This window comes from Maniola jurtina, chromosome 13, assembly GCF_905333055.1.
Source record: "Maniola jurtina chromosome 13, ilManJurt1.1, whole genome shotgun sequence".
Taxonomy (NCBI): domain Eukaryota; kingdom Metazoa; phylum Arthropoda; class Insecta; order Lepidoptera; family Nymphalidae; genus Maniola; species Maniola jurtina.
Genome location: NC_060041.1, coordinates 10494430 through 10521799, shown reverse-complemented (window position 1 = coordinate 10521799; position 27370 = coordinate 10494430). Strand labels below are relative to the sequence as shown.

The window sequence follows — 27370 nt, the reverse complement described above, 5'->3', positions numbered from 1 at the left end:
GGACCAAGGAAACACATTAAACTATCTCCTCCAGGGTTAGGTATAGAAAATTCGTAGATAGGCTAAAACTAGAAGGTATCGTTAAATAAAATAATAAGTAGGTAGGTACCTAAAGGTACGAGGGTTCCAGACGCGCCCTAGTCTGAGAAGAAGCCCACAACAAACTCAGCCAGGTATTATCCGGATATTTCAATGTTGGCAGACTCCATCTAGATGGACAAATGTCATCAAACTAGCCGCAGGAAGAGATGCACAGGTAAAAGCAAAGAGTAAGTTTTGATAGCGATACTTACATGGTCTATGAACATGCGAATCCACGAGCCGAAGAATATTGCGCATGTGATACCCAGGAGCAGTAGAACCACCGCAGAGGCCAGCACGAACCCTGGGAAACAAGAAAGTACACTGTTAGTTGTTTTATACAAGTCACATAAAACTAACGTTGACATAGTTAAAATAACTTGCATAGCAACTAGCAAACCAGCTTCACATGCTAGGGTAGGTCATGGGCTCAATTGATCCAGCGCACCGTCAACAAGATACATCACACCTGTGCCTAAACGGACGTAGACATTTATCTCGCAAGGTTTATGGACTTTATAGAGGCAATAGCTAATAAAACAAGGCAATAGATGAAACAATTGAAAAGCAAATCACAAAATGAGAAGGAGAGAAAAATTAATCTGCAGATGACAGTGATTCAGGATTTTTGTGAGTTCTATGGCAATGATGAAAATATATGCAGTGATGCATCGGATCATTTGAAAGACAGTAAAAGAGTTAAAAAGAAAGAAGCTCCAAGTAGCAAGCGATACATTCACAGAAGAAGAGATCGCACAGAAAAGAAAGTGATGTTCCGAGTTTCTTGCTGGTTCTTCTCGGGAGGAAAGGCATTCCGAACCAGTGGTAGATGCTTTTGACGATTCAAAGGAACTTGTAAAAGTCTAATTGAATAAAAATATTTTGAATTTGAATTTGATGCATCTACTAAGAAGAATATGATTGCTAAGCAAAGACGTGCATTGGACCTTTCCAATGGCGCAAAAGCGTACGAAAACAGGAAACAACTTTTATGAAGTATCGAACTATGGTTATGGATAATAATATAAACTAACACACGAGTGTTTTCTATCTATAACATACCATCGATAGGTAGCAAACACTGAGTTGGAAATAATAGGTGTATCCATTCAGTTTACGCGTATAACATGCCAGTGAAGTTGATAAGCTAATAAGCTAGCTACTACTTAATCATTCAAACAAGGTCAATAAACTATTTCGATGTCGCAACTCACAAACATAGGAGCCTGTTTCAACTTCAAAATGTAATCGAGAATGTCTCTTGTTTTAATAAGTGTTATAAGTTTGACGTGTGTATATGTGTAGCTGTCTGTGGCATCGTAGCTCCTAAACTAATGAACCGATTTTCATTTAGTTTTTTTTTTGTTTGATAAGTGGCTTGATCGAGAGTGTTCTTAGCTATAATCCAAGAAAATCGGTTCAGCCGTTTGAAAGTTATCAGCTCTTTTCTAGTTACTGTAACCTTCACTTGTCGGGGGTGTTACAAATTTTTAATTTACACTTGTCTATAACCGGCTTTTCACTTAAGGTAAGTAGCACTGGCCAGCATTACTAGAGTCTAAAGTTGATGAATTACATAAGGACATTGAAACATTACTAGATGATTTTTAAAAGTATTGAATAACTCTTAGATCTAACTGCATACTCTTAGGTAAGAGCATAGACATACAATTTTCGCTTCGCTCAAAGACTGACAAAGTGAGGGAGCGAGAGTAGTTAGATAAGACACACTGCCGCGAGCGAAAGCGAGATAGCGAAACAAGATGCCGATAAGTCATTGTTTACGTGAGTATCGGTCCTTATGAGTTCGGCCTGTTCCAAGTCGAGGTGATTTTTTGCATTTACTAAATAATTTTACGATTAAAACGTAAAATCTATGTCTTGCCACCATGGTGTCTTGTTCAGTGAGCGAATGTGACGTTACAAGACGTTATAATCCGCGTAAATACACGTTTCACAGGTAATTACTGATTATTTATACTAATTGTTTATAATCATTATTTCATTGTTGTTTGAAAATTAGGCAAAATAGCTATTGGAAGCTTAGATGATAGGTTTCCCTTAAGACTTATCATCAAATCACATTGCTAAATGAAGAATTTTTGGATATTTTGTGTAAAATTTAAAAACGTTTGTTTACGATAGGGATTGACAAAGTAATGACGTCACAAGTATCGATAGTCGATAATCGTGTCTACCGGTAGGTTTGATGTGATAGGTTTCATGTGATGTATGTAAAATACAATATAAAACACTAGGTACTTTCCAATAAAAGAAAAGAACGAAATAAATATTTTCACTAATTTTTATTTTATTTAGCGTGACTTAGATTTCATATACAGGGTTAAGGGTAACCCGTACATTACTGTATTTAAGTGCTTATCGGGGAGGTCATTAGCTATGAATTGAGCGCCATATATACTATTTATTTTTATTAACTTGTCACTTAGACATTATATCAGAGTGTTATTGTAATTAATCAAATTAAATTTACTTGCCCCCTTTAAAAAAATAAAGGTGGAAAACCAACAAATTCCGGTAATTTATATGAAAATCCCAAAAATTGCTCTATTTCTCAAAAAAAGATTTTTTTAAAACGTCTTTTAATAGTTTTCTATCGAAATATCAATAAAAAATGTTATAAGGGGTTAAAATAACTATAAGTATCTCAGAATTCATTAATAAATTATTTATATAAAATATTAAAGTCATTTCATTAATAAATAATAATCTGTTACCTAGCTTTAGCTTTGTTACTATTTGTGTATTTGAAATGTATTTGATTTTTTAAGATTATAAGATGCTTTTTACTTCACTTCGTTAAACTAACTCATTAGTGTCCTATGATTTCGCCAGTAAGACTATCGATAATACAAATGCTAAAGTCAGGACAACTCTATTTCACGCACACATTTACGTTTCATTTTTTGTAACACCGTTAATCTGTCACTGTTGGTCTTGTAAGTCTTTGGGTAAGAGACAACTTTTAAGTTATTACTTTTAAGCTCTATCCCGTATTCACCGTTCCTTGTATTGTAACCCTGTGTAATTTTTTTATGAAGCTACCTAAATTCTCGTGCTTATCGTTACCCTTGAAGACAGAGATTTTGGGTTTTAAGTACCAAAAAGTACTAAATTACTATAACCTCAAAAAAGGCTTCGGTAGTTTAGTGATTTCACTGTATTTAGATACAATACTCTAAATATGTGAAAATTTTATTCAAACCCTATTCCTATGCATAACCTAGAAAAACTTAGGCTACCCAGAAAGTCTGGTATTTTATCCATTACACTCCTTTGAGTGTCACCTTTTTGAGGTTTCAGGTTAGGTATAAATGATTAATCATTTGACTCAGAAGCTAACGAGTTGTCTAAACAAGGACATTAAATCATCAGAATGTATTCTAACTACGAAACGTAATGTTGAATGACAACAATTTGTATTTTCTAAACATTACACGTATACCTGGTACCTGACCAATCGGTAAATTGACTAAACAAATTGATGACGCTCGTATCACTCAGGTTAACGTCCTTATTATAGTTATATCGAATAAGAAGGTACGTCCTAATGAAAACCCACATTCTTTTACAAAATAACCCGAAATAAAAATAAAGTTTACCGTCTAATAACGCCCTAGAATGACGCATTTCGATAACTAAATGAGTATCATTAGCGTCGCTCAGCGAGCTATGAAGAAGGCAATCTACGTTAGGAGTTTCTTTGAAAGATAAATTCCGAAATGTAGAGATCAACAGGAGCATGAACGTCGACTATGGAGAGAGTCCCTATGTCAGAGGTTTCGCTGAAGGATAAGATTCGATATGAAGAGATTCACACCCACAGGAGAAACAAAGTCTGGAACTGACCAGCCCAAACCATAAGAAAGTTGAAATAGCAGTAGACAAGTCATGATTGTCGCCGTTGGATCCGGAAACCTGAATGGAAGCCGAGTAGATACAAGTAAGTGTTGTGTGGGGCAGCTTCTAGCAGAACAACTGAACGATATTATTTAAGAGGGAGGCGAGAAGGCGGGTGAGAAAAGCTACCAACTGGGTCTGTCTCATTGGGAAAGATTCTTTTCAGCAGTGGTCTTTCGCAGGTTAAAAGGTGTTGATGATAATAATCATACCACTGATTTCTGAAGTTTTGTACTCCTAGTGAATATTATAAAGTCTATCAATCTCTACCCTCCAGACTTTACAGCCTTCTTTAAATTCTTCAAACGTGCCCAGCCTTTATGAGCGCCGTCTAATTGTCTATGTTATCTTTAAAATAATTCTATTGTTCATACAATTTTAAGACAAGACAACACAATGGCCACAAAATACTAGACAGAGACTGCGTTTATTTTTGACATTTATATTATGCAAAATGTCAGAGGTAAAAGTTTTCAAGTGTTATTATATCTTGACATACGATTCCGCAAATGACCGCTAAACTCATTTTTAACCGCTGTTAAAACACAAGGTTTTTTAGTCAAGTCTGGCACTGAAAAATACCTTCTAAAGACCTACATTACCTACAGTTACTACATTTTATGTACGCAGTTGGATAATTTAATCAGCTGTTCTACAAAACAGATCCGTTATTACGTTCAGTTGGATACACAGAATTGAATAATTCTGTATACATATAATTATTGACAGACACATTATTTTCTTTAGACATTTACAGAGAGGATGACAATTCTCATTCCCAATAGTAGTTGGAAGGGAGAATTGCAGGCAAAAGAGCTCAAGGTCGCCAACGGCGCAAATGATTGGACGATAAAGGGGATGGACAGGGCTTAGTTACCCAAAGTTGAAAGAGGCGGCTTTAAATAGAGAAGCTTTTCGGATGATGATCGCCAAACTTCGTTTCGAAGAAGGCACGCGTTGATGATGATATTATTTACTCCAATCCAATTTGATGATGATATTATTTAATCAATCAACCTATATTCGTCCCCTGTTGAACCTTACGAATAGCACACCACCACACACGGTCCTTCCTCATCTATTCGCTTCCCGCCACATTCTGAAGTTCGTCGGTTTAGCGGATTAGAGATCGTCCTGTCCGTAACGTACCCAGCACTATTATAATTAAAGTTGCTATAGGGAAAAATTTACCCAACCGGAAAAAAAAACTTAAATCTCAACAAAAGCTTGCTTCTATGAACAAAAAAGCTCATAGTCGCATTGTTATACGTATTATAAGGCAACTTTTTCATGTTTTGTAGTAAAATCTTTTGGCGATAAAGTAAATCAGCTTTGTGAGAAAAAATCAGGTTGCTATTCCTACCCACTAAAACTCCCGCTGATTTTTTAATTATATAAATTACTTGTAATGACATCCGCATATTCATGTTATTACTCAGAAACCTTAACACGCAAAAGCTGTAAAAGTTTCGACTCAATCGGATGAACAATTCACGAAAGCATAGGTAACGAACAAACAGGTAGACATACTTTAGATGATTTTCATAAAGATATTATCATCATCCGCTTCTTCCCTCCGTGCAATCGGTTAAAAAGAGAGGTATTTCAGCGTGATTATGTCAAATCGGTGACGCGTACGCTTGCGCAAAGAGGAAACTGGTTATGTAAAGCGTTATTTTTGTAGAGCACTACCAGTGTTTGCTTGCCCGGTTGGCTTCATGAATTTTGGGATATTGGAACTTTACGAGAATGGTGCACCTAAAAGCGGTATAGACCCTATGGCCACGTTGCACGTTGGGCCAACGTAGACTCCACGTAAACAGAATCTTTTATCTTTTGGCGTACCTATTTTAGTTTTCCAGCCCACACTAAACATGTTGGCCTGGAATATTGACCAAATATGACTAATATGATAAGCATTAAGTATTTGTTTTCTTAGAAAATATTTTGCAAATATTAAATACGTACTTTTAAAATTAAAAGTGCGAAAATCCCATCTTCAAACGTGATTAATGTTCAGGGAAGTAAACAATTACCATATTATTTCAATTAGATTTTTGTTGTCCGTAATGCTTACTTATTATGTTGAATGCGAATGTGTGTCTGTGAGGTCTATTAGTATGTGTATTACCTTCTTATGGCTAAACCGCCGAATTGATCGTGATGATTGACACACTTCAAATAGTTTCCATTCAAAGGGCATTGGTTATTTTCCACCTCGGAAAAGGGACATGATTTTTGAGTCTCACAAAAAATAGCTGTACACTGAGACAATTCTCTGGTGTTTCTTTTGATTTTCTTCCTTGCAAAAGTGTTTTCTTTCAAAAGGCAGAAATTTTATCAACATCCAGCCCAAATCGATTGGACCTAGAAAGCTAAAATTGTGCACACCGTTTGTAATGTAGATGGGGAATTTGGTCAGAATTTTTACCACGGAAGCTAAAACGCGGCCAGTTGCTAGTAATAAATAACTTGATAAAAAGGCTTATGGTAGTATCACCACGGCACAATAATCAACTCCGCCAATGTCGCGTAGCTTGAAGAAAACACGAAAGATGTTACTCGGTTTCAGGACTACTATACTATTGAATTTTCCCACTACGCGGTACAATAGTTAGTTTAGATGTTTGCATGTCACACGAACCGGTATAAATCGTACCAGTAGATGTTCCGGTCTCGTTAACAATTTCTTACAGGTTCCCTTGACACGGCCAACTGGTTGATGGTAACGTACTTGGCGGTTACGCAGCTTGCACCCATATTATATTGTTCCAATACGTAATATCTTATATTATGTTATGTAATGTGATCAATGACCGTTCTAGGGCTGAAATCTGTAGAGCGCACTTTGAAATTGCTCAGACTTAAGACACTGTTAAAACGAGACGGCGTTATACGGCTGGCATAAATCTGTCTTGTTGTAACAGTCTGAGCAAAGTTTCAAGTGGGCTCTATAGATTTCAGCCTAGGATTTTATATCCTACTAGCGACCCACTACGGCTTTGCTCAAGTGGAATTTTTTAACATCGCTGAGAGGGCAGAATTTCCCTTTATCCTGAAGCATGTATTTCTTAATTTTTAACCTAAAGCTCAAATACCAATTCATGGATATTTAATTTAAAAATAACAAGCTTTCATTGCTTATTGAACCCACTCAGGGGTGGAGTTTTCAAAATCCTGTCTTAGTGAGTGCCTACGTTATAAAGGGAACCTTCGCCAGTTGGCGTCAAAGCCTAGTGAACCTACTAAACCGAGGTTGCCGCAACAAAATCCTGAACGCATTATTATATTGGATTCGGAGTGCATTGTGCCTTGCTAAGTATAAGGCTACTACTATTGATATTAATTACTACTACTAACTATTAATTAGCAATTACCTACTAGTCTTACATTTTTAACTAACACTAGTCAATTAATAGATAGTTTTCACTAATAGTTCACAGAGGAGTAGGTAACTAATGTAGTAAAATTAGCAGTAACTGTGATAAGTATATTAAGTCAGTCAATGAGTTAGCCAAAAATTTTTTAGGAGTAAGTATCTGTGATAGTTCTATTAATGATAGATATAATATAGTTACTAGACGTAACATAGTTTAACAATATAACTATCAATTTAATTTATTAGGAATGTTATGGTCAGGACATCCATTATAGATACCTTACCAAATTTTTCGAAGTCTAAAAACCATTTTGTATTGTTAAAATTGAGGCGTTATGTAATTACCTATGAGTAGTATATAAATATGGGTATAAGAGTAAGATTAAGGACGTTAAGTATGATAATAATCTGTGTGAAATGAGGCCTAGTTGTGAAAATGCATATCAATCAATTGCGATTGCTAAGAAACGTTGATCCAAGCTAGTAATTAGATGGCTGACCGACTTTGGAGATCCAATTTGGTATTCTCGTTTCCTCTATGCTTCGAAGAGGATTAATTAGGTCCCAGTTATTACAACTAATATCTGAAAATAACTAAAACCTTAGAGTCGAAAACACCGAAATCTCGTTCACTTACTCGAGTTAATGCGGAAGGATTTCAAAACCCACTGTATTATTATTCCAAGAAAATTCTCAACAATAAACCATTAATGGAAAGGGGTCACAACCTTCCGCAATGAGGAAAACGACTCCGAGAAAGATGAGAAACTTATATCAGACCTTAAGAGAGTCTCTCCGTCATTCGCTCCATATAAACGTAGATCGTCTCTCGTTGGAATACTAACCAATCATACTCATTGGAATTTTGTAGAAACGTTCCGGGAACTATGCCTGTGGTTTTCCAGATTTCCGTTAAAATATTCTATTTCAAAGTTACGCGGTCTTAAAAATTCACATATACAAATCTTCAAGCCCCTGTAATTATAAAACTAAGTACAAATTTTTAGAAAAATCTAAAACACCACAGGCACAGATATTAGTTTCTAGAATATGTCTGCAAAATTTCATGGACTTTGGTTGCTTAATATTCAAATGATATTGGGACTACTATTGTATGGAGTAAGTGACGGAGAGAGCCCTGTTAACATTTAATATCGTAGCGATACTGTTCTGCTACTACTTTTCAGTTTCAGTAAACAGTAATAAAAACTCGCCTACAAAATTACACAAAACGGCGGTTACGTAAAACTGCTAAGGTTTTTTCGTTATCCGTGACTGTTTATTTAGTTGCCGGTGTAATGTAACGTTACCACGGCTTTGATAATGCAATAAGTAGTTACGGTGATGCTTTGATAGTTCATCGTCGAGAAATGATTACAAAAGTTCACAGTATGATTTTAATGTCAGTCACTGTACTCACTCACCTTTTATTTATTAACCACAGACCCAAAAAGAGGGGTGTTATGAATTAGACGTGTGTATCTGTGAAAAAAAAATCCCAAATTGCCTCTGGGGAGAATCGATCCCGAGACCTGACACTTAGACCACAGCTCACACCACTGCGTCACGAAGGTCTTCAATATCAAACAAGTCAGTGGCACGTAATAAGCATAACGTTTAAGTCTGTTTTATGTTCATAAAATTAAATGAAATTTTTTCATTAACTACTTAACTAGTCATAATCGCTTATATTACTTAAGTAAATGCGTCTAAAGAATTTCTATAGTTAATCCGCATAATTATGTGTAATTTGTTAACTTTAATTAGTTAAGTGGGTATACTATTTCTATTTCTAACACACATCGAGTGAAAGCGTTTTCTGTAATCTTATTTTGTAATAATATGTACCTAATTTTAATCTCTACCCACGACGGAACGGAGACGGTATAATATACGCTTTGAGCGTTAGCCCTAATTCGCACGAGCGTTAAAAAAGCGTTGCGTTAAAACCCGGTGTTGCGCTGAAAATACAAAGTGCGCGTTAAAAAAGTTTTGACGTGTGAACAGATACTTGGGAATGCATTTCTTCTATTTGAACGCTTTTTAACGGACGTTAAAAAAGCTCTCGTGCGAATGAGGCCTTAGAGGTTGCGTGTGTATTCTATTACCATTTTCCTAAAAAACTACTGGGCCGATTTCAATGCAAATCAAATCAAATCAAATTATTTTATTTGCTTTTAACCTGCATTTAAGCAAACAAAATAATTTGATTTGATTTGAAGAGATATATTATGATTAGAGAATATTATGATCAACATTGGCCGTCTGTCCGTAGAAAAGACGATGAGAATATTACCTAAATAACACGATCATGGTAATCATCAAATCAATTATTGGGACTAACTCGTAAATATTGATGACAATTAATCTGAGAGGAATTTCCACATTGGACAGCATCCAGTAAATTATTATCTCAACTGCAAGGAATTTAGAAAGGCGTGGTAAAATAACGGCGATCTCGAACGACTGTGTAGACAAACAAACGTTTCTTAATTGATATAAAAACTGTGATATTATAGTTTCGGAATCTAAACTGTAACTGTTAGTAACTGAGTTATTTAGAGCATGCCTTTAGATTATAAAATATAATATATGCAAGACAAGAGAATTATTCTTAAGTAAACAACAATTATTTACTTAGTTGAACGTAGGAAAATGCGAATTTTTTTGAATTATGAATGAGTATTATACTTTCAACAAGTACTTATGGGAATTTTTATCCAAATAATATAATGGTTACGACTTTGACATTGCGTCTTATAAGGCAAAACAGTTATTAGCTATGCAATGCTGCATACTTAGTTGTTATTGGTGTGAGTGCTTGTGAATACCCAAGAAGAAGCGAAGGATTCTAAGATTAAATCACGAGTGAAGCGAGTATAGAATAGAATCCAAGCAAGGCGAGAAATTCAAAGGCATGAGACGCAAATTACTTAATATTTTAATCTCGGTGTCATTCGATATGTATACGATTTTTAAAAAAGTAATGTTACTTGAAAATTAAGGTTATGAAACTAAATAACGTCATTATTTCCAATCCCGGAAATAAAAACTCATATAGCTCTATTTTCAACGACTGCATTCTTTAGCTGAGTAAGAATGTCATCTGAACCACAGTGTTTCAATGATAGCAATCAGACCGCATATTTATAAATATTCAATGTAAACATTTACTTTTCGCGTAGAATCACGTTTTCCAAACGCGCTGGTTGCGTCCGTTTCCATGAATTTCAACATTTTGAAGGCTGCGTGGTTGGCCAACACAATGCAGACGGCGTTAAACTTAATTACATATGTAAATTTTTATTTAGAAAGGCTTTTAGTGTTCAAGTTACTTTTTTTGGGCATTTGTTACTGCCTACAAACATATTTACTTATTTTTAAAAGTTTCTAAGGTCGATATGCCTGGATACCTACTTATTTGATATTATTAGGGCACGGATAATTAATGTAATAGGTACGTAATCTTGGATCAACTTTTTAAATTACGTGTTTATGTTAAATTTTCTATCACTTTCCTTATCAGTTTCTGTCATTTTTTTATCAACCCTGGAATAAACTTGTAAAAAAGTGTCAGCATTACAAAATTGAACTAAATCAGATTAACGAGTTTGGTGCAAGTAGGCCTAATTCGATAAAAATGCATCTGTTCTTACGGAAACTTTAGGTAGGTTAAATAATAGTTAAAACGTATCTACAGAATTTGAAGATGTCATCTTGTACTAATGAGCTCACATTAAAAAAGAACGCTGTAAGTATGTTAAACTCTTGATATTTTATTTCATAGATTATTACTTATATTTAACGTAGCTGTTACATAAGCATCTGGTGATGATTGGTGTTTTGACTCAAAAGCGAAATAGGTGCCTTATTTCTATACCTAAGCAAACACTAGATACTTAGGTATGAAGTGAATTAAAAATAAGTATCCATCAAGTTGGCTGAAGTCACATAAATCCCTTAGAAGTTACGACGTTTACTGAGCATTAGTCATGGCGACGTCGTCATAACAATAAAATATCATGTTTTATACGCGTAATAATTTTTGAAACGTGTTCTCATAATATGCACGCGAGAAAAAGTTTACCTCCATAATTAGAGATAGGTAGGTACGTGAATTGTATAGCAATTTATATCTACCTGTACGGTTTTTTATAGCACTAAAAGTAGGTCAGTATTAAGATAAAGAACAGCTTGAAACGTTTTGTATTCGAATCGAATTTAACTCCATATGCTTTATACGGAAATGTAGTCAGTAGTCACACACCAGAAGGCAGAGACTCAAGTCTCAAAAACAACGTTTTACTTTCAAGTTGAGTCTTACCAACCAATATTTCACTGTTGGGTAACTAACAAAAACAAAGTTTCTATTAGGTTCAATTTAAACTATCTGAAGGCTGAATTACAAATTAGGAACCACGCATCCTACTTGCAATTTAAAAAACACATCACTCACTTATTCCTCTGTTATCCTTTAAGTATTCGAAAATGCGCGAAAACCTGAACGCCATGTTTGAAATTCGAAATTAGAATGTTGCAACGGTTACGGTCGAAATTGGAACATTTAGAACGCCATTTTACGACGCCGGCGCGAGAGTAACTGACCAGTTACTGTGGTGCAAGTAGGTTTTACTTGTCAATTCGTTTTTTTTTCGTGAAATGTTTAGGGTTTCCAGACGTCCGAATTCTGAATGGACGTGACTAGCGGTGAAATTTGTAAGCATCGCGCGTGGATTGGTTGATCCGTGATCATCCATTTCTCCGTTTTAAACTCTAGTGGAGTAATTATATTTTGAACAAAAGTTATATAAGATTATGAATAATGTAACTGAACTTTGCTATTTTGTAATAGATTTAAGAACAATGATGACTTCGCGAATTCCACGCACTTTTTAGATATTACTGCACTGAAAATTCAATTGTAGAGCTAATGAATGATGAAGACAAAACGCGAACCCTTTGGAAGAACTTTCAATGAAAAGTTGTACTTAGGTATTATTTTATGACCGATAAATAATGGAAACCAGCTTAGAAAGGTCATCACAGGTGTAAAAATCTTCCAAACAGAAAATCTTAATTTAAAAGAATGGTTCTCAAGTCGTAGAGAATAAAGCCATCCCGTGTTGAAAGGGATGGAGCCACTTTTTGGACATGCCCATTTAATTTAACTAAACTTAAATTAACTAAAAAGTGTTATTTTTTATATTGTTATGTTATTTATTTTTGACTCGCACTTGACCGATTTAAGACGTGTCCGTCATTTTTCACGTTCACACGTGAACACGGGCATTTTAAAATCATTACATCATTGGTCATCTGTCATTATCATTCAATCATTGGTTTTTTTTTTCTTTTTTTTTTCTTTTAACTGTAAATGTACTTTCCATTCCATGTTTGAAAAATATATACAATTACATATATTAAGAATTTGTACTTTAGGTTAGTGTTAGATTAGTTTTATTATAAAGTATACACCTGTAATTGACAACCATACTGAAGTTATTTTGTAATTTTTTTTGTCTTATTTGTATGGAAGTTGTTGGTGTAATAATCATTAAAAAAAAATACCGCCGTCAAAAAAAAAAGTCGTGGAAAATGATTCGTCGAACGTCCTTGTGTAAATAAACACTTAGTTGTGGTGTATTGTGACGCAAAAATGCGATAGGAGTCATACATCTATACATAATATAATAAAATTGTAGAAAAGTGGTGTCTGTACAATGGAAATATATAAAAAAAAAGTAGCAGGGGTTGTTATTATATCGATGCCGAACCCGAAATTGTAATTATTATTTTTTTGTCTGTTTGTCTGTTTGTCTGTGTGTTTGTGCTTGCTAATATCAGAAACGGCTTATTCGATTTAGATACGGTTTTCACTAATATATTGTAGTAAGCTTCACTTAACATTTAGTGTTTATTTCATGTCAATCGGTTCATAAATAAAAAAGTTATGTCAATTTAAAGAATCACGGCGAACATTTTTAACGTACATGCTGCCCGAAAAGTCACTATTACACGCGAACGAAGTCGCGGGCACAGCTAGTTTTATAAATACAAACGTGCACAAGTGTATGCCGTGGCGTTCTGGCACGCTGCCGCTGGAGGTGTGCTCCGATTAGTCGATCGTCACGCCAGATTGCTTTACAACAATACAAGTTTTATTATGGTTGTTGGTTGTTGAACTACAAACACACCATAAGTGACAACAAAGAAGTTTGAACTTGAACCCTTAACCTTGATTTAATTTTTTTTCGTTTGGGGAGAAGGAAAATCCCTATGGATGTCCCAGGCATGCCTGACTCCATTGGGAGTGTTGCCTAATGAAGTACCTACAGACTAAAAACCTGCTCAATCTTTCAGTACAATTTCTTAGTATATAATATAATTATTTACAAGCTTAGGTTAAAGTTAAACTATTAATTAGTCATAAATGAGGCTAGATCGTAGTAAAATTGAGTAGCTTATTGGCACTCATAATAGGAAAAAAAATCTTTCAGGTAACACCTTTGCATTTCATCTGAAAGATGGCTGTCTTAGGGCGCTATGTTTTTTGTGTCTATCCCATTCGTCTTTAATTCTTTTTTCATTATAGCACGTATCATATTTTCAGCGCTTGCATTCCACTGTAGTTCAATTGACAGCATATGAGGGATGATTGGTTCTCCCTGGGCTTTGTTTAACTTAATATGATCTATTTATTAAATGTTGTATCTCAATTTCCAAAAAACCTTTAGCGCCTAGGTACGTTATGACCTGCTGTCAGTATATTTTCAAGTTTCTAAGTTTAGCGCTTTAGGCTGCGCGTTGATTGATCGTCAGTCAGTCCGGAAAAGTCTTTTTATATAATTAAGATTATGGAAACCCTAATTTCGTTAAGTAACGGGCCTCTACGAACATTACGAGTGTAAACAGAAATGAACTTTGCGTAGTTGTAAAATAGAGTCAATATTAGATTAATTTAATAAGATAGCTATTTACATTCCGCGTCATATCTAGGTTAGAATATTAAGAATAGATAAACCATGGAAACATATTATAAGGAGTAAATGAATTTTTAAGTATAGGGTGTTACGGCTATACTCACGTAGGTATTTAGTCGATATAAAGATTTTACTATAAATATTTTCAGGATTGACTAACCTAAATATTTACCTTCCTAACTCGTATGACTCGTTTTAAGGTGCATGACACTGGCCTGCCCGCGAAATTCAAATTTAATTTGGTTTTTCGCAATTTGTAAACTAATACGACAAAGTAGGCTTATGGCATTTTAATTGCGCCAATGACAGTATCATACTCACAGGTTTATATAAAAATCTTTACTTGAAAGGTAAACTCATGTAAAACTCATTATTTTAAATAATTTCTTAAACTGAACACTTTCAAGTAAAGATTTTTATGTAATCCTGTGAAGATGATACCTGCCATTGGCGTAATTAAAATACCATAAGCCTACTTTGTCGTATTAGTTTACAAATTGCGAAAAACCAAATTTTTAAATTTCGCGGTTCGATACTTGTTACTGTTACTTCTAAAACGTTTCTTTCTTACTCTTTAACTAAGAGTAATTATCATTTCATGGACAATTTTTTTATTTATTTATCTATTATAATGCCCAGTTCAAGCTTGCAATACGCGCCAACAAAACCTATAATTAATCAAGGTATGCATTTATGTTATCTTTTGCAATAAAAAGTTATGGGGAGGCCGAGAGTAAACAAAAGTGCACTTTAGGCAATTGCAGTAGAGTCAATATTAAATTAATAAAGTTTAATTACATGAGAGCCCGTGTAACTTGCTGCTAACAATATTGCACTGAGTTACTGGAATCTCCATCTTTCTTATTGCTTGCTTGCGTAGTTATAAATATTTTAAGTATACAAATTTCCGATGAATCTATTAATCTACTAGCGTATTCGTAGAATTTAATCTATCACAATAAACACGTTTTTATTTGTGTCATAATTTAAATATGACGCATTTGCCTTTACATAAACTCTGCAAAAAATGGCGGGCGATTTTATTACCTCCCTCTTTAATATAGGCAGTAGGTACAGGTATCAAATCAATTTAGGGGGAAAAAGATAAAATACGTATAGATACCTGCTTATCTACGCGTATTTTTAACCCCCGACCCAAAAAGAGGGGTGCTATAAGTTTGACTGTGTATCTGTCTGTGGCATTGTAGCTCGTAAACTAATGAACCGATTTTAATTTAGTTTTTTTTTGTTTGAAAGGTGACTTGATCGAGAGTGTTCTTAGCTATAATCCAAGAAAATCGGTTCAGCCGTTTGAAAGTTTGCAGCTCTTTTCTAGTTACTGTCACCTTCGCTTGTCGGGGTGTTATAAATTTTTAATTTACACTTGTTATCAAACAGTTTTATTTCGCTTCACTTTAGTAGGTAGGTAGCAGTAACTATTTAATTTTAAATCTTGCTAAGAATTTTAAAATTACTTCTACTGTAATCCTTTTTATATAACCTATTTCGTTCCCATAACAATACAAGATTATGCAAACTTCAGACCCTAACTTCTCAATCCTGATATTACAGGCGTACCTAATAATGTCCATGCAGCAGGGCCGGAGGCTTTATCGAATTCATGAATTTAGTAGGAACTAGGTATATGCCTGGGACTAAGTCCTCGTGGACTACACAAATAAACTCCTATTTTACCACTTACGGCATGAATTTTCAAAAAATACTTTCTTAGCAGCCCGTCCAGTAGTTTGAGCTGTGCGTTGATCGATCGGTCAGTCAGTCAGCTTTTCCTTTTATACATATGATGATTATTGTCGTTTAAAATAAAACTGTATAAATTAAGAGATTTTATGTTAATTTATGCATTAGTTTAGTTTTAAATTCATCAATTCTAGGAAATTGAGATAAATAAAATTTAAATTATAAATCTACATTTTTAGGGTGCTATAAACATTTATCTTGGGTTTCTTATACATTAATAACCCCTGTAGGAAATCGGACCCGTTACCCTTGAAAAGCGTTCCGGTTGAACCGTCGGCATTGATAACTCATTAGTGGCTAATGGTTTAATAAAATCTATTTCATCACTATAATTTAATCCATAGTTCAAGGAAATTCATTGTTTCAATTTTAAAGGTTTTGAAAAAAATGGTGTAAAAATTGTTTAATGGTGCAAGTAATTTGACTTGCTGGTTTTACAAATACCAGTGTTTAGTGTTTTTTGAGTGACATTAATCTTCAAGGTATCACAAGCTTAATTCGATATAATCCGTCAAAACAGATAAATCTGTGTGATACATGCAGGATGCGATATGTACATCGCCTACCCTCTCACTACTAAAGAAGCAAGAAAAGCATACAAAACTATACTTACATATTATTATAGGCATACTTTAGTAGGTACACACCGCTGAGAACATTATCTATTAATGGAGAAACTAGATGATACCCGCAACATCGTCCGCGTGGATATAGGTTTTTATGGGTCTTTGAGTATCCCGTTGGAACTCTTTAATTTTCCGGGATAAAGAGTAGCCTACGTCCGTCCCCGGGATGTAAGCTAACTCGGGACCTTTCATCAAAATCGGTTAAAGTGTTGGGCCTCGAAAAGGTAGCAGACAGACAGACAGACACACTGTCGCATTTATAATATTTTTAAGTATTAAGTAAAATTAAGTATATTAAGTACAGAAAGAAGTATGGATATCAGGCATGCAGGTTTCAGGTTTCAGATATCAGGCCTCTCGGTTTTTTCTTCACCGTTGAAGGAAGTGATATTTGATTAATAGGTACGTCTATTAAAAAAAGCAATTGAGTACATTAAGCTTTAAGCTGTATTATTATAGCTTTAGGCATTTTTTCCTACTCAATTTACGTAAACACATGGAAAATGACTAAAAATGTAATTCTTTTGTATTAGGTATCACTTAAAGTCAAGGTAGGTAAATCATGATGATACTTGAGCACGCAAAACAGGTAGTTATTTGACTTTAATAACAGCATTTATTCAAATTGCAAATCATTAAAAAAATCTTACTTAAATAATAAGTTTAAAAGTTTGGGTGTTTGTTAACTCCTTCAGGCCACATTGACTAAACCGAAATTTTTCTTTCTTTCTTTGCCTGGAAATGGCTGGAAATTTTGTTTTTCTCTCGTCTGGCTTTCCAAAGATTAGCCAATGTCAAGTTTGTAGTTATTTGTAACAAGTTAGTATACTATACAAGTATGGAGTATGGACCCCGTCTGTGCTGGCGCTCGCCGACACACGCACGGCACCCCCTTAGAGCGCTTTCCAGTCAGTTTTAACAAAAAAAAAAACACTCCAAAAAGGCAAAGCACGCCCGCCAGCTAACACCAACACAGACGAAGTCCCATGGCTGGAAATATACACTGAATTAACGCACACCTAGGCTACTTACTTTTTATAGGCATATGCTAGTTGAATAATAAATAAGTATAAACACACTTTCGCATCTCACTTAATATTATAAAGGAGAAAGTTTGTATGTGTGTGTGTGTGTGTGTGTATGTTTGTTACTCCTTCACGCAAAAACTACTGGACGGATTGGGCTGAAATTTAGAATGGAGATAGATTATGCCCTGGATTAGCACATAGGCTACTTTTCATCCCGGAAAATCAAAAAGTTCCCACGGGAATTTTAAAAAACCTACATCCACGCGAACGAAGTCGCGGGTATCAGCTAGTTTATAATACGAGTAGAAGTAAGATTCTATTCTTATATTCGTCACGTCTGGATTGACCTCTGTAATACTCACTCACGACGTATTGTACCTAAGGCACGTTTGCAACATCACGTACTATATTCTAAATGGAAATTAAATCCCAAGATGGGACTCCAATGATTTAGACTTAAACGCCAGACGGTTATTGCCACTTAGTTTTTTTTTTTTTTCAATTTATATTCTTCGGCATCGAGTGATTTACGATGGTTGGATTAGCTTGCCAATAAAAGATACAACTCAGAATAATAAGCAGCCTAAAAGGGCACACTCGACCAGTGGCGGCGCTAGACGTCATTTGGGTTGAAGACTGCAGGTTTCATATCCTACCTACCTACTCTATGTCATGCGGCATTTAAAAAAAATCGTAGATCAGTATAGGAAAAACTGGAAGAAAGGGCAAAGAAGAAAGAAAGCGTAGAAGTGTAATATCAAAATATTTGGCAAGTTAAAAAAGCCGCGGGATGCCAAGAGCTCTTTGTGCTATTTTTAACCCCCGACCCAAAAAGAGGGGTGTTATAAGTTTGACGTGTGTATCTGTGTATCTGTGTGTCTGTGTATCTGTGTGTCTGTGTATCTGTGTATCTGTGTATCTGTGTATCTGTCTGTGGCATCGTAGCGCCTAAACGAATGAACCGATTTTAATTTAGTTTTTTTTGTTTGAAAGGTGGCTTGATCGAGAGTGTTCTTAGCTATAATCTAAAAAAATTGGTTCAGCCGTTTAAGAGTTATCAGCTCTTTTCTAGTTTTCTTGTAGTAAAGAAGGTTAGCTAACCGTTAGGTTCATAATATTATGTCAATAGACAAATGTCAAGCTGTCAAGATGGACGTTGCCTAAATACATAATTATTTATTTGAAAATGATGTTTTGGAAAACTCAGATACCGTGGATCGTCGGGGGTGTTATAAATTTTTAATTTACACTTGTGCTATAACTATTGTGGCTCCAGAGAGCGATACTACCTTTATGGCTGTTATAAATTATATTATCTGGCAGTTTAGTATATTATCTGGCAGTTTATAAACTGAATTACTGACCTTATTATATATCAACATGCCTACCTAGTACCTAACTACAGTTCAAACCGCTTGGTCTATCTACTGTCTAGACTCTAGAGACTTGAAGATTTTGCATGTAGGTTCTGTCTATACGTCGCACTAAAAAAGGGTTTTGAGAAATTCCAATGGGCTTTTTAATATGCGGATGAAGCTGATTTATATAAAAAACGTTATTATTACTACCAGGATTTTCGCTTTGCAAATTAAATGGTACCGCTAAGCCCAAGGTGACGTATCACTAGACAAGGCAACAGTTTATTACTAAGTAATTAATCGTATGCGTATCACGCACGAGGTAACCTCTGCTAGTCTCTGGTGGTCACCTAATCTAAGTTATATAGAAAGTCGAACTATAAAAATGTTTCAATTTCTCGTTCTTTACAGTAAGTAGTTACTTACTATTATTTAAATTACTTATTTAATTATTATTTAGTTATTACATATTATTTAAATTCTAAATAAGTTAGCATTAATCTCTTACTATCCTGCTTTTAAACAAAATCTCTATAGCAGCTTGTATCATACATTTTTCAGTACATTTGTAAGAAAAACAATAAAACGAAACCTCGAACGAAAATGACTTGGCAACAACATTAAATTGAAGGGATTGGTTTAAAAATGAAAACATGTACCTACCTACATGATGAATGACGATCAGTGATCATTGTATGGATATTAAAAATAATAATGTAATTTATTTACCTTCTTAAAATAACTCTTCCCGGTAAGCCTGATGTGTGCCTACGTTCATGGAAGGATGTCTAATTGTTTTGGATTTGTTTGAATGCCATTTTTGGGGTTTCGTATCTAAAAAGGAAAAAATGAACCCTCATTCTTCTTCTATGTCTGTCTGTCGTGTCTGTCGAGACCCGTCAAGGGAATCAAAACCTCTAGGGTAGGTACTTCCCGTTGACCTAGTATCATGTAATTTGGCAGGTAGCAATGTCTTATATTATAGCCTAAGCAGAAAAACCGAAAACCGTGAATTTGTGGTTTCTTGTACGATGGTACGGAACCCTTCGTTTACAAGTCCTACTCGCACTTGACCGGTTTTTATCGATGACTTTGATGTAGGTAGCTGTAACCTCAATGTCTTTAATACTGTTTCGCTTAGTTTCTTTCTTTATTTCATTCCTTGTACGATGAAATCGTGTTTAAAAAAATATTCTCTGCACATACCTTTGGACTTGAACTTGGACTTCGGAGCTGAGGTTAACGAGTCTTGGCAACAAGGTTTTATTTTTATCTTTATATTAATATTCTTTATATAGATATTTATCGAAATAATAACATGATCGCATCCTCTTACAGCCTTGATCTACACTATAAAAAATTATTATAAAGAGGTAAAGTTTGTGATTTCTGGAACTACTGAACCGATTTTGAAAATTATTTCACTAGTTTGAAGCTACATTATTCCTTAGTGACATAGGCTATATTTTATTTTAAAAACATTAGATGCCCTTACGAAAATTGTAATAACGTGAATTAAATCGGAAAAAAATCGTCTCAATTAAGAAGTGGCGTGCGCTGACAATGTATAGTGGAATAGTTAATTGCTACCCGTGTGAAGCCGGGGCGGATCGCTAGTAGATACATTATAAGGACAAAATAATAATGTATAAGTTTGGATGTAGGCGGTAATCTTCGGAACTAATGATCCGATTCTAAAAATTATTTCACTGAATTTTTACTACATTATTCCCAAGTATTATAGGTTAATTAGGTACTAGTCTAATTAGTATATTACGAGGACAAAGTCGCGGGGAAAAGCTAGTTGGTTTATAAAAATAAAGATATGTAATTTTATTTGCTAGAATAGGCATGTGTACCAAAACTTTTAATCCAAGTCAGTCCCAATGAGTTCAGTTATTTATTATACAAGTGTAAATTACAAATTTATAACACCCCCGACAAGTGAAGGTTACAGTAACTAGAAAAGAGCTGATACTTTTCAAACGGCTGTACCGATTTTCTTGGATTATAGCTAAGAACACCTTCGATCAAGCCACCTTTCAAACAAAAAAAAACTAAATTAAAATAGGTTCATTAGTTTAGGAGCTACGATGCCACAGACAGATACACAGATACACACGTCGGTACACTTATAACACCCCTCTTTTTAGGTCGGGGGTTAAAAAGGAGTCGCAAGGATCCTCTGGGGTTCAGGCGGCGCAAATAAGTAGTATATGGAAGTCTCTACAGGAGACCTTCGTCCAGCAGTGGACGTGTTTCGGTTGTTGATGATGATGATGATGATGGTTTAACGGATGGGCCGTACAAAGATTACAGACAGACTCACTTTCACATTTATAACATTAGTATGGACTTAATTACTTAATTTTCTTTTACTTAATTAGGTAAGATTTTCTTCTAGTCGCATTCTAAGATAACGCTTCTTCCGTTAATTAGGAATCAACGTAAACGTTTGCCGTTTCGTTTCACGCAAGAATATTTCACACGCACTTCGAAAACCACTAGCGCGTAGAATATCTAGCTGTCACGCACACAATATAAAAAAAATCACACCTTTTTATTAGGTTACCTAGTAGGTACTTCCGCGATTATGGTAGTCGTTACTTATCTTGACTGAGATTAATCTGAGTTCATTTAAGTTACTACTAGGTATTTAAAGAGGGTTTCATACATGTGCAAGAGTTACAAGCAAGAGTTACAACGTATTGTGGTAAACCTGCACGAACAACCATTTTTAAATGACTTTAAAAAGGAGGTTATGTATTCAACCCGTACAGTATGAAGGCCGCGATTATCTCAAAACCTTTGTGTACTTCAAGCCAATTTTACTATAAACCATAGAATAAAAAATTAAGCCATTATATTGTAAGGATTGGTCTCTGCAGTGTCGGAACATTGTAAGTACTCGTAGTTTTTGAAGTCGGCTCCAAGCCAAAAAAGGGGCCAAAGAGAACCAACCATACTTCGGTTTACCAATTTAGGTAGGTACCTGTGTACCTAAATTGGTTTTAAGTACGTAAATTAAAAATTATTTAATACTTTTCAGTTAAAGTCGTTACCTATTCATTTATAATATTAGTATGGTTTTTTCGCTTTGTTTGTAATGTTTGGTTAGAGCATTATCAATGTCACAAGTCAAAAGGTGCTAATTGAAGTAGGTACGTATGTCATTCTGCGTCTTTAGGAGTCATAAAGTCATTTAAAATTTTTATAGTCACGCGACTCTTTTTAACCATAATAATTATTCTTTGTTTATTACATAGGATATGTTTAATAGGTATCTGCGTACCACAGCTGCATACCTACATGTCTCCTAATTTGCCTGTATTATATAAATCTATATAAATTATTATCATATAAATAATTCTGACCAAGACTAGAATATCTTAAAAAATAACATACCATTAAATCTAAACCTGTAAAAATTAGAATATAGACGGTAAATGAACTAACATTTTTTCATAACTATAGCTACTAAAATTTTATGCATGTAACTTTGTAATTTAATTTAATTTAAGTACTAATAAGTAATACATGGTTGACGTAGTGGGTAGCACAAGTTTACTGTATTATTCTACTAAGTACCCATATTATTTTAAGCATTGCGTGCTACTGTTTATTAATCCAAATAAATAAAATAAAATAAAAATAAAAACTACTGGCCATGCTTAATCACAACTTATTTACCTCTTTTCCCGTATACCTAAACTTTGCGCTAACTGCCAAGAATAGGTGGATACTAGATATGTACAATATGACAAAGCCCATCGGGTATAATCGTAACCTTTTGTATTTCATCATTGATTAATTTAGTTCTATATAAGACTAGCCTATGCCCACGACTTCGTCCGCGTGGACTACAAACCTTTGTTTTACACCTTAGAGATTGAATTTTCATAAACCCTTTCTTAGCGGATGTCTACGTCTTAATACTATCTGCATGCCTTTCAGCCCAATCAGTCCAGTAGTTCAGGGTTCTCTCCGTCACTTACTCCGTACAATCGTAGCCCTACTTTCATTTGAATATTAAGCAACCAAAGTCCATGAAATTTTACAGACATATTCTAGAAACTAATATCTGTGCCTGTGGTGTTTTAGATTTTTCTAAAAATATGTAGTTTTAAATTTACAGGGGCTCAAAAATTTGTATGTGAATTTTTAAGACCGCGTAACTTTGAAACCGAATTTTTTAACGGAAATCTGGAAAACCACAGGCATAGATTAGTTCCCGGTACGTTTCTACAAAATTCCATTGAGTATGATTGGTTAGTATTCCAATCAGAGACGAACTACGTTTGTATGGAGCGAGTGACGGAGAGACCCCTCTTTAGCTGTGCGTTGATAGATCAGTCAGTCAGTTTTTCTTATATATATAATATATAGATATCAATTCAAGTGCTAATTAGTGTTAATTAAATCACGATCTCGATTTATCACGCTCAGTGAAGAGTAACATCTTGTGGAAACCGGGAGAAATTTTGAAATGCGACTTTCGTACGTTAATAATAAAATTATTGTGGACCGTAGTAGGATTAACTGTTCCGGATTAATGGATAAGAAACATGCGAGTATTAAAACTGATAATTATTATTCGTTTAACCCCGATGCATCTAAATTGATCTATTAACGCGCTATAATTAATGCATTAGTTATCTATCTCCATTCCAGATTATTAAATTTTCATGGTCTTTGTTATAACCGACTTCAAAAAAAGGAGGAGGTTCTCATTCGACTGTTATTATAGTTGAAGACCTGGAGAGTCACATAGGCTACTTTTTATCCCGGAAAAGCAAAGAGTTCCCAAGGGTTTTTGAAAAACTAAATCCACGTGGACGGAGTCGCGGGCAACAGCTAGTCATATATACAATATACATTTATATAATATATATTCCAAAGTATATTTTCAGTGTAATAGGGAGAGGTTTTTACGCGAGAGTGTGATAAAAATAGGCTGTCATTCCTTTCGCAAGAGAGTTCTAAACAGGTTGAGCGGGTATTTTTAATCACGTTGGATACCGTTTGAGGCAATGCCAGAGTGGATGGTTTACGAAGAAAGAAAACCGGAATATATTAAATTCGGCTTTGAATCTATTGGCTCTATTGCGTAAATACCAAAACCAGTCAATTGCGAGTCGAACTCGCACACTAAGGGTTCTGTACCATCGTACTTCGTACAAGATTATTATGTATTTACTTTTTTTGTTCATTAACATGGCGGGGACTTCGTCTGTGTTGGTGTTAGCTGGCGAGCGTGCTCTGCCTTTTTAGAGTATTTTTTTTTGTTAAAACTGACTGGAAAGAGCTCTAAAGGGGTGCCGTGCGTATGTCGGCGAGCGCCGGCACAGACGGGGTCCATACTTGTATAGTATAACTAACTTGTTACAAACTACAAACTTGACATTGGCTAATCTTTGTAAAGCCAGACGAGAGAGGAAAAAATAACATGGCGGCCATTTTTTTTTATTATTTATGTTATAGTGGCAATAGTAATAAATACACACTGTGAAAATTTCAACTCTCTACCTATTACAGTTCATGAGGTACAGTCCGCTGACAGACAGACAGACGGACGAACGGAAGGACGGACAGCGGCACGTGACAATGTCACACGTGAAACTCACAATGCACTGTGGGTTCGCGCTATTCGCACTTGATTGTCAGTCTCCCCAGCGCCACATGATTTATGGTACGCGACAGATCGAGATGGCAATCGGGGTATAAGGCGGGGGGGAGGCTCCGCACTCCCGCACGTCACCCGCGCTATCCCGCACCGGGTTAGCGCGGTGGCTATGCGGATTGCGGGTGTGAGTGACGTCCCACCCCCATTGCCATCTCAACCTGTCGCCTCCTATAGATATTATGCTACTTGCGCGAAAAATACTGATATTGAAAATAAAGTAAGTATAATAATTTATTATGTATATAGCAATTTTATACATGTTTTAAATAATTATGTATGAACTTATGTATATATTTTAACGTATATTCAATGGGAAGGCTGGTAGATATCATCCCACCAAAACATTTCATGTAAAATGTGGCCAAGACTCACAAGTTCATAATGCTTTCACTGTTAAAAAGTTATGAGATCTCTAGTAGAGCCAAGCCCCTAGCTAGCTTAGAATTGCGCTGCCCATGGGACCTATCCCAAGTCCAAAGTATATAGCTCTTAAATGCTCTTGAGTATATCACATTTATAACAATAAAGAACAAATAACTCTACTTACAAGCTCTGATTTTACAAACCCTAAATCTTGGTTAAAAAAGGACGGCTTGGCCGTTTAATGTTCGTGGTACTTTTATCTGATATGACATTTAAGCCCGGAATAGCTTGTGCGACAATCATGAAGTATAATAAAAATTAGTAATTGTCGAACAAACTATTTCTTTGACCTTAATATAATATGTTATGTCATGTAATAGTTTCACGAACATTAAACGGCCAAGCCGTACTTTTTTAACCAAGATTTAGGGTTTGTAAAATCAGAGCTTGTAAGTAGAGTTATTTGTTCTTTATTGTTATAAATGTGATATACTCAAGAGCATTTAAGAGCTATATACTTTGGACTTGGGATAGGTCCCATGGGCAGCGCAATTCTAAGCTAGCTAGGGGCTTGGCTCTACTAGAGATCTCATAACTTTTTAACAGTGAAAGCATTATGAACTTGTGAGTCTTGGCCACATTTTACATGAAATGTTTTGGTGGGATTTCATTTCTTTTTGGCAGGTGCCCTAGATTTTTTTTTGGATCTATTTTTTGTAGGTACCTACATCATTTTCATGGCCCGCTCTCTATCGTTACCTCTTTTTTTAAAAGCTTTTATTCCACTTCCAATGTATGTAACTATGTTTGTTTGGGTGGAATCTTGCAACTCAATTTTAAAGCAGATATATCAAATTTCAGTCTTTTAGGACTTTAGGAAACACATTTTTTAAATGTACAGACAAGGAAAAATTTATTTTCCTGTTGTTTGAATGAAATCCCTAGCCTACATACCAAATTTCAGTCTTCTAGGACTTAGGGAACTTTTGACTGGAGGGGTTTTGAATGGCAATAAATCTGAAACCATAACAGGTAGACAATTGATACTTGGTACGTTTGATAAGTCTGTTAAGGACATATTATCCTGAAAATATCAGCATTCTAGCGATAGACTTTACAAATAATTTGCTTCCCCCATACGTGGGAGTAGAGGGGGAAAATTTTGAATTTCTTAATTTTCCTGTAGTTTGTATGCAATTTCTAGTGTACACACCAAATTTCAGTCTTCTAGGACTTCGGGAAGTACCCTAGAATTACAGACTAGAAGTTTTGACTGTCAATAAATCTGAAACTATAAAAGCTAGACAATTGATACTCAATGCGTTTAATAAATCTGCCCAGGACATCTTATCCTGAAAATATCAGCATTCTAGCGACAGAATTTACAGATTGGCTTCACCCATAAGAGGCGTAGAGGGGGGGCATTTCCAATTTCTTAATTTTCCTGTAGTTTGTAGTCAATTTCTAGTCTACATACCAAATTTCAGTCTTCTAGGACTTCGGGAAGTACCTTCGAGGTTTTGAGTAGAGGTTTTGATGATCATCAGTGAGGGACGAAATCGGCGTATTTTAGGTATCAATAAATCTGTAACCATAAAAGCTAGATATTTGATACTTGGTATATTTGGTAAATTTGCTGAGGACACCTTATACTGAAAATTTCAGCTTTCTAGCGTCATCCAGACCGAAGTTATGACGGGTCGAAAATACGGCGAAACACTTCGAGAAAAAGGTACGTAGCGCCCCGGCCGCCGTTTAGCTCGTCTTGGCGGGAGCACTGCCGTGCCCCCTGATAAGTGTTCCCACTCAAAAGTTTCAGTTATTGTTTAGATATTATTATAGTTTCCCATAGTTATACTAAGTTAGGTACCCACTACATAATTAATTTTTATTTAGGCTCAATTACATACGATAAATCAAACAATCAAATTAACAAATTAAGTACTTAATTGTTTATTAATTAGCTATAGGTTCCTATTATGTGATCAACATAATAAAATTTACTATCAAAATTATTTAACCTATTCGCTATGTTTTATAACAGAGGTACAATAATTTTTTTTGTGTAAATTATAAAGTTAAGTAATTTTTATTTATATACTTACCTCCATTTTGATTTTATATATTAATATGTTAATAAGGATAATTATATAATACAAGGTTAATTCACTTCAACAAACTCGAACCTGC

At 35.0% G+C, this 27370-nt stretch overlaps 1 protein-coding gene across 3 annotated transcripts in view; it reads right to left on the bottom strand.

Moving 5' to 3' along the window:
* Window positions 1-27370, bottom strand: part of LOC123870747 (scavenger receptor class B member 1) — a 117154-nt gene that overhangs the window by 45319 nt on the left and 44465 nt on the right. The window contains exons 1-2 of one of the 3 annotated variants that reach the window (XM_045914151.1): window positions 15913-15918; window positions 294-385 (exon numbers count right to left, since the gene is read on the bottom strand). In XM_045914151.1, the coding sequence (XP_045770107.1) occupies window positions 294-308 (15 nt within the window). In that variant the 5' untranslated portion in view covers window positions 309-385; window positions 15913-15918. Of the gene's footprint in view, window positions 1-293; window positions 386-11837; window positions 11989-15912; window positions 15919-27370 lie in introns of those variants that run through there. The other 2 variants (XM_045914149.1, XM_045914148.1) reach the window with 2 other exon arrangements.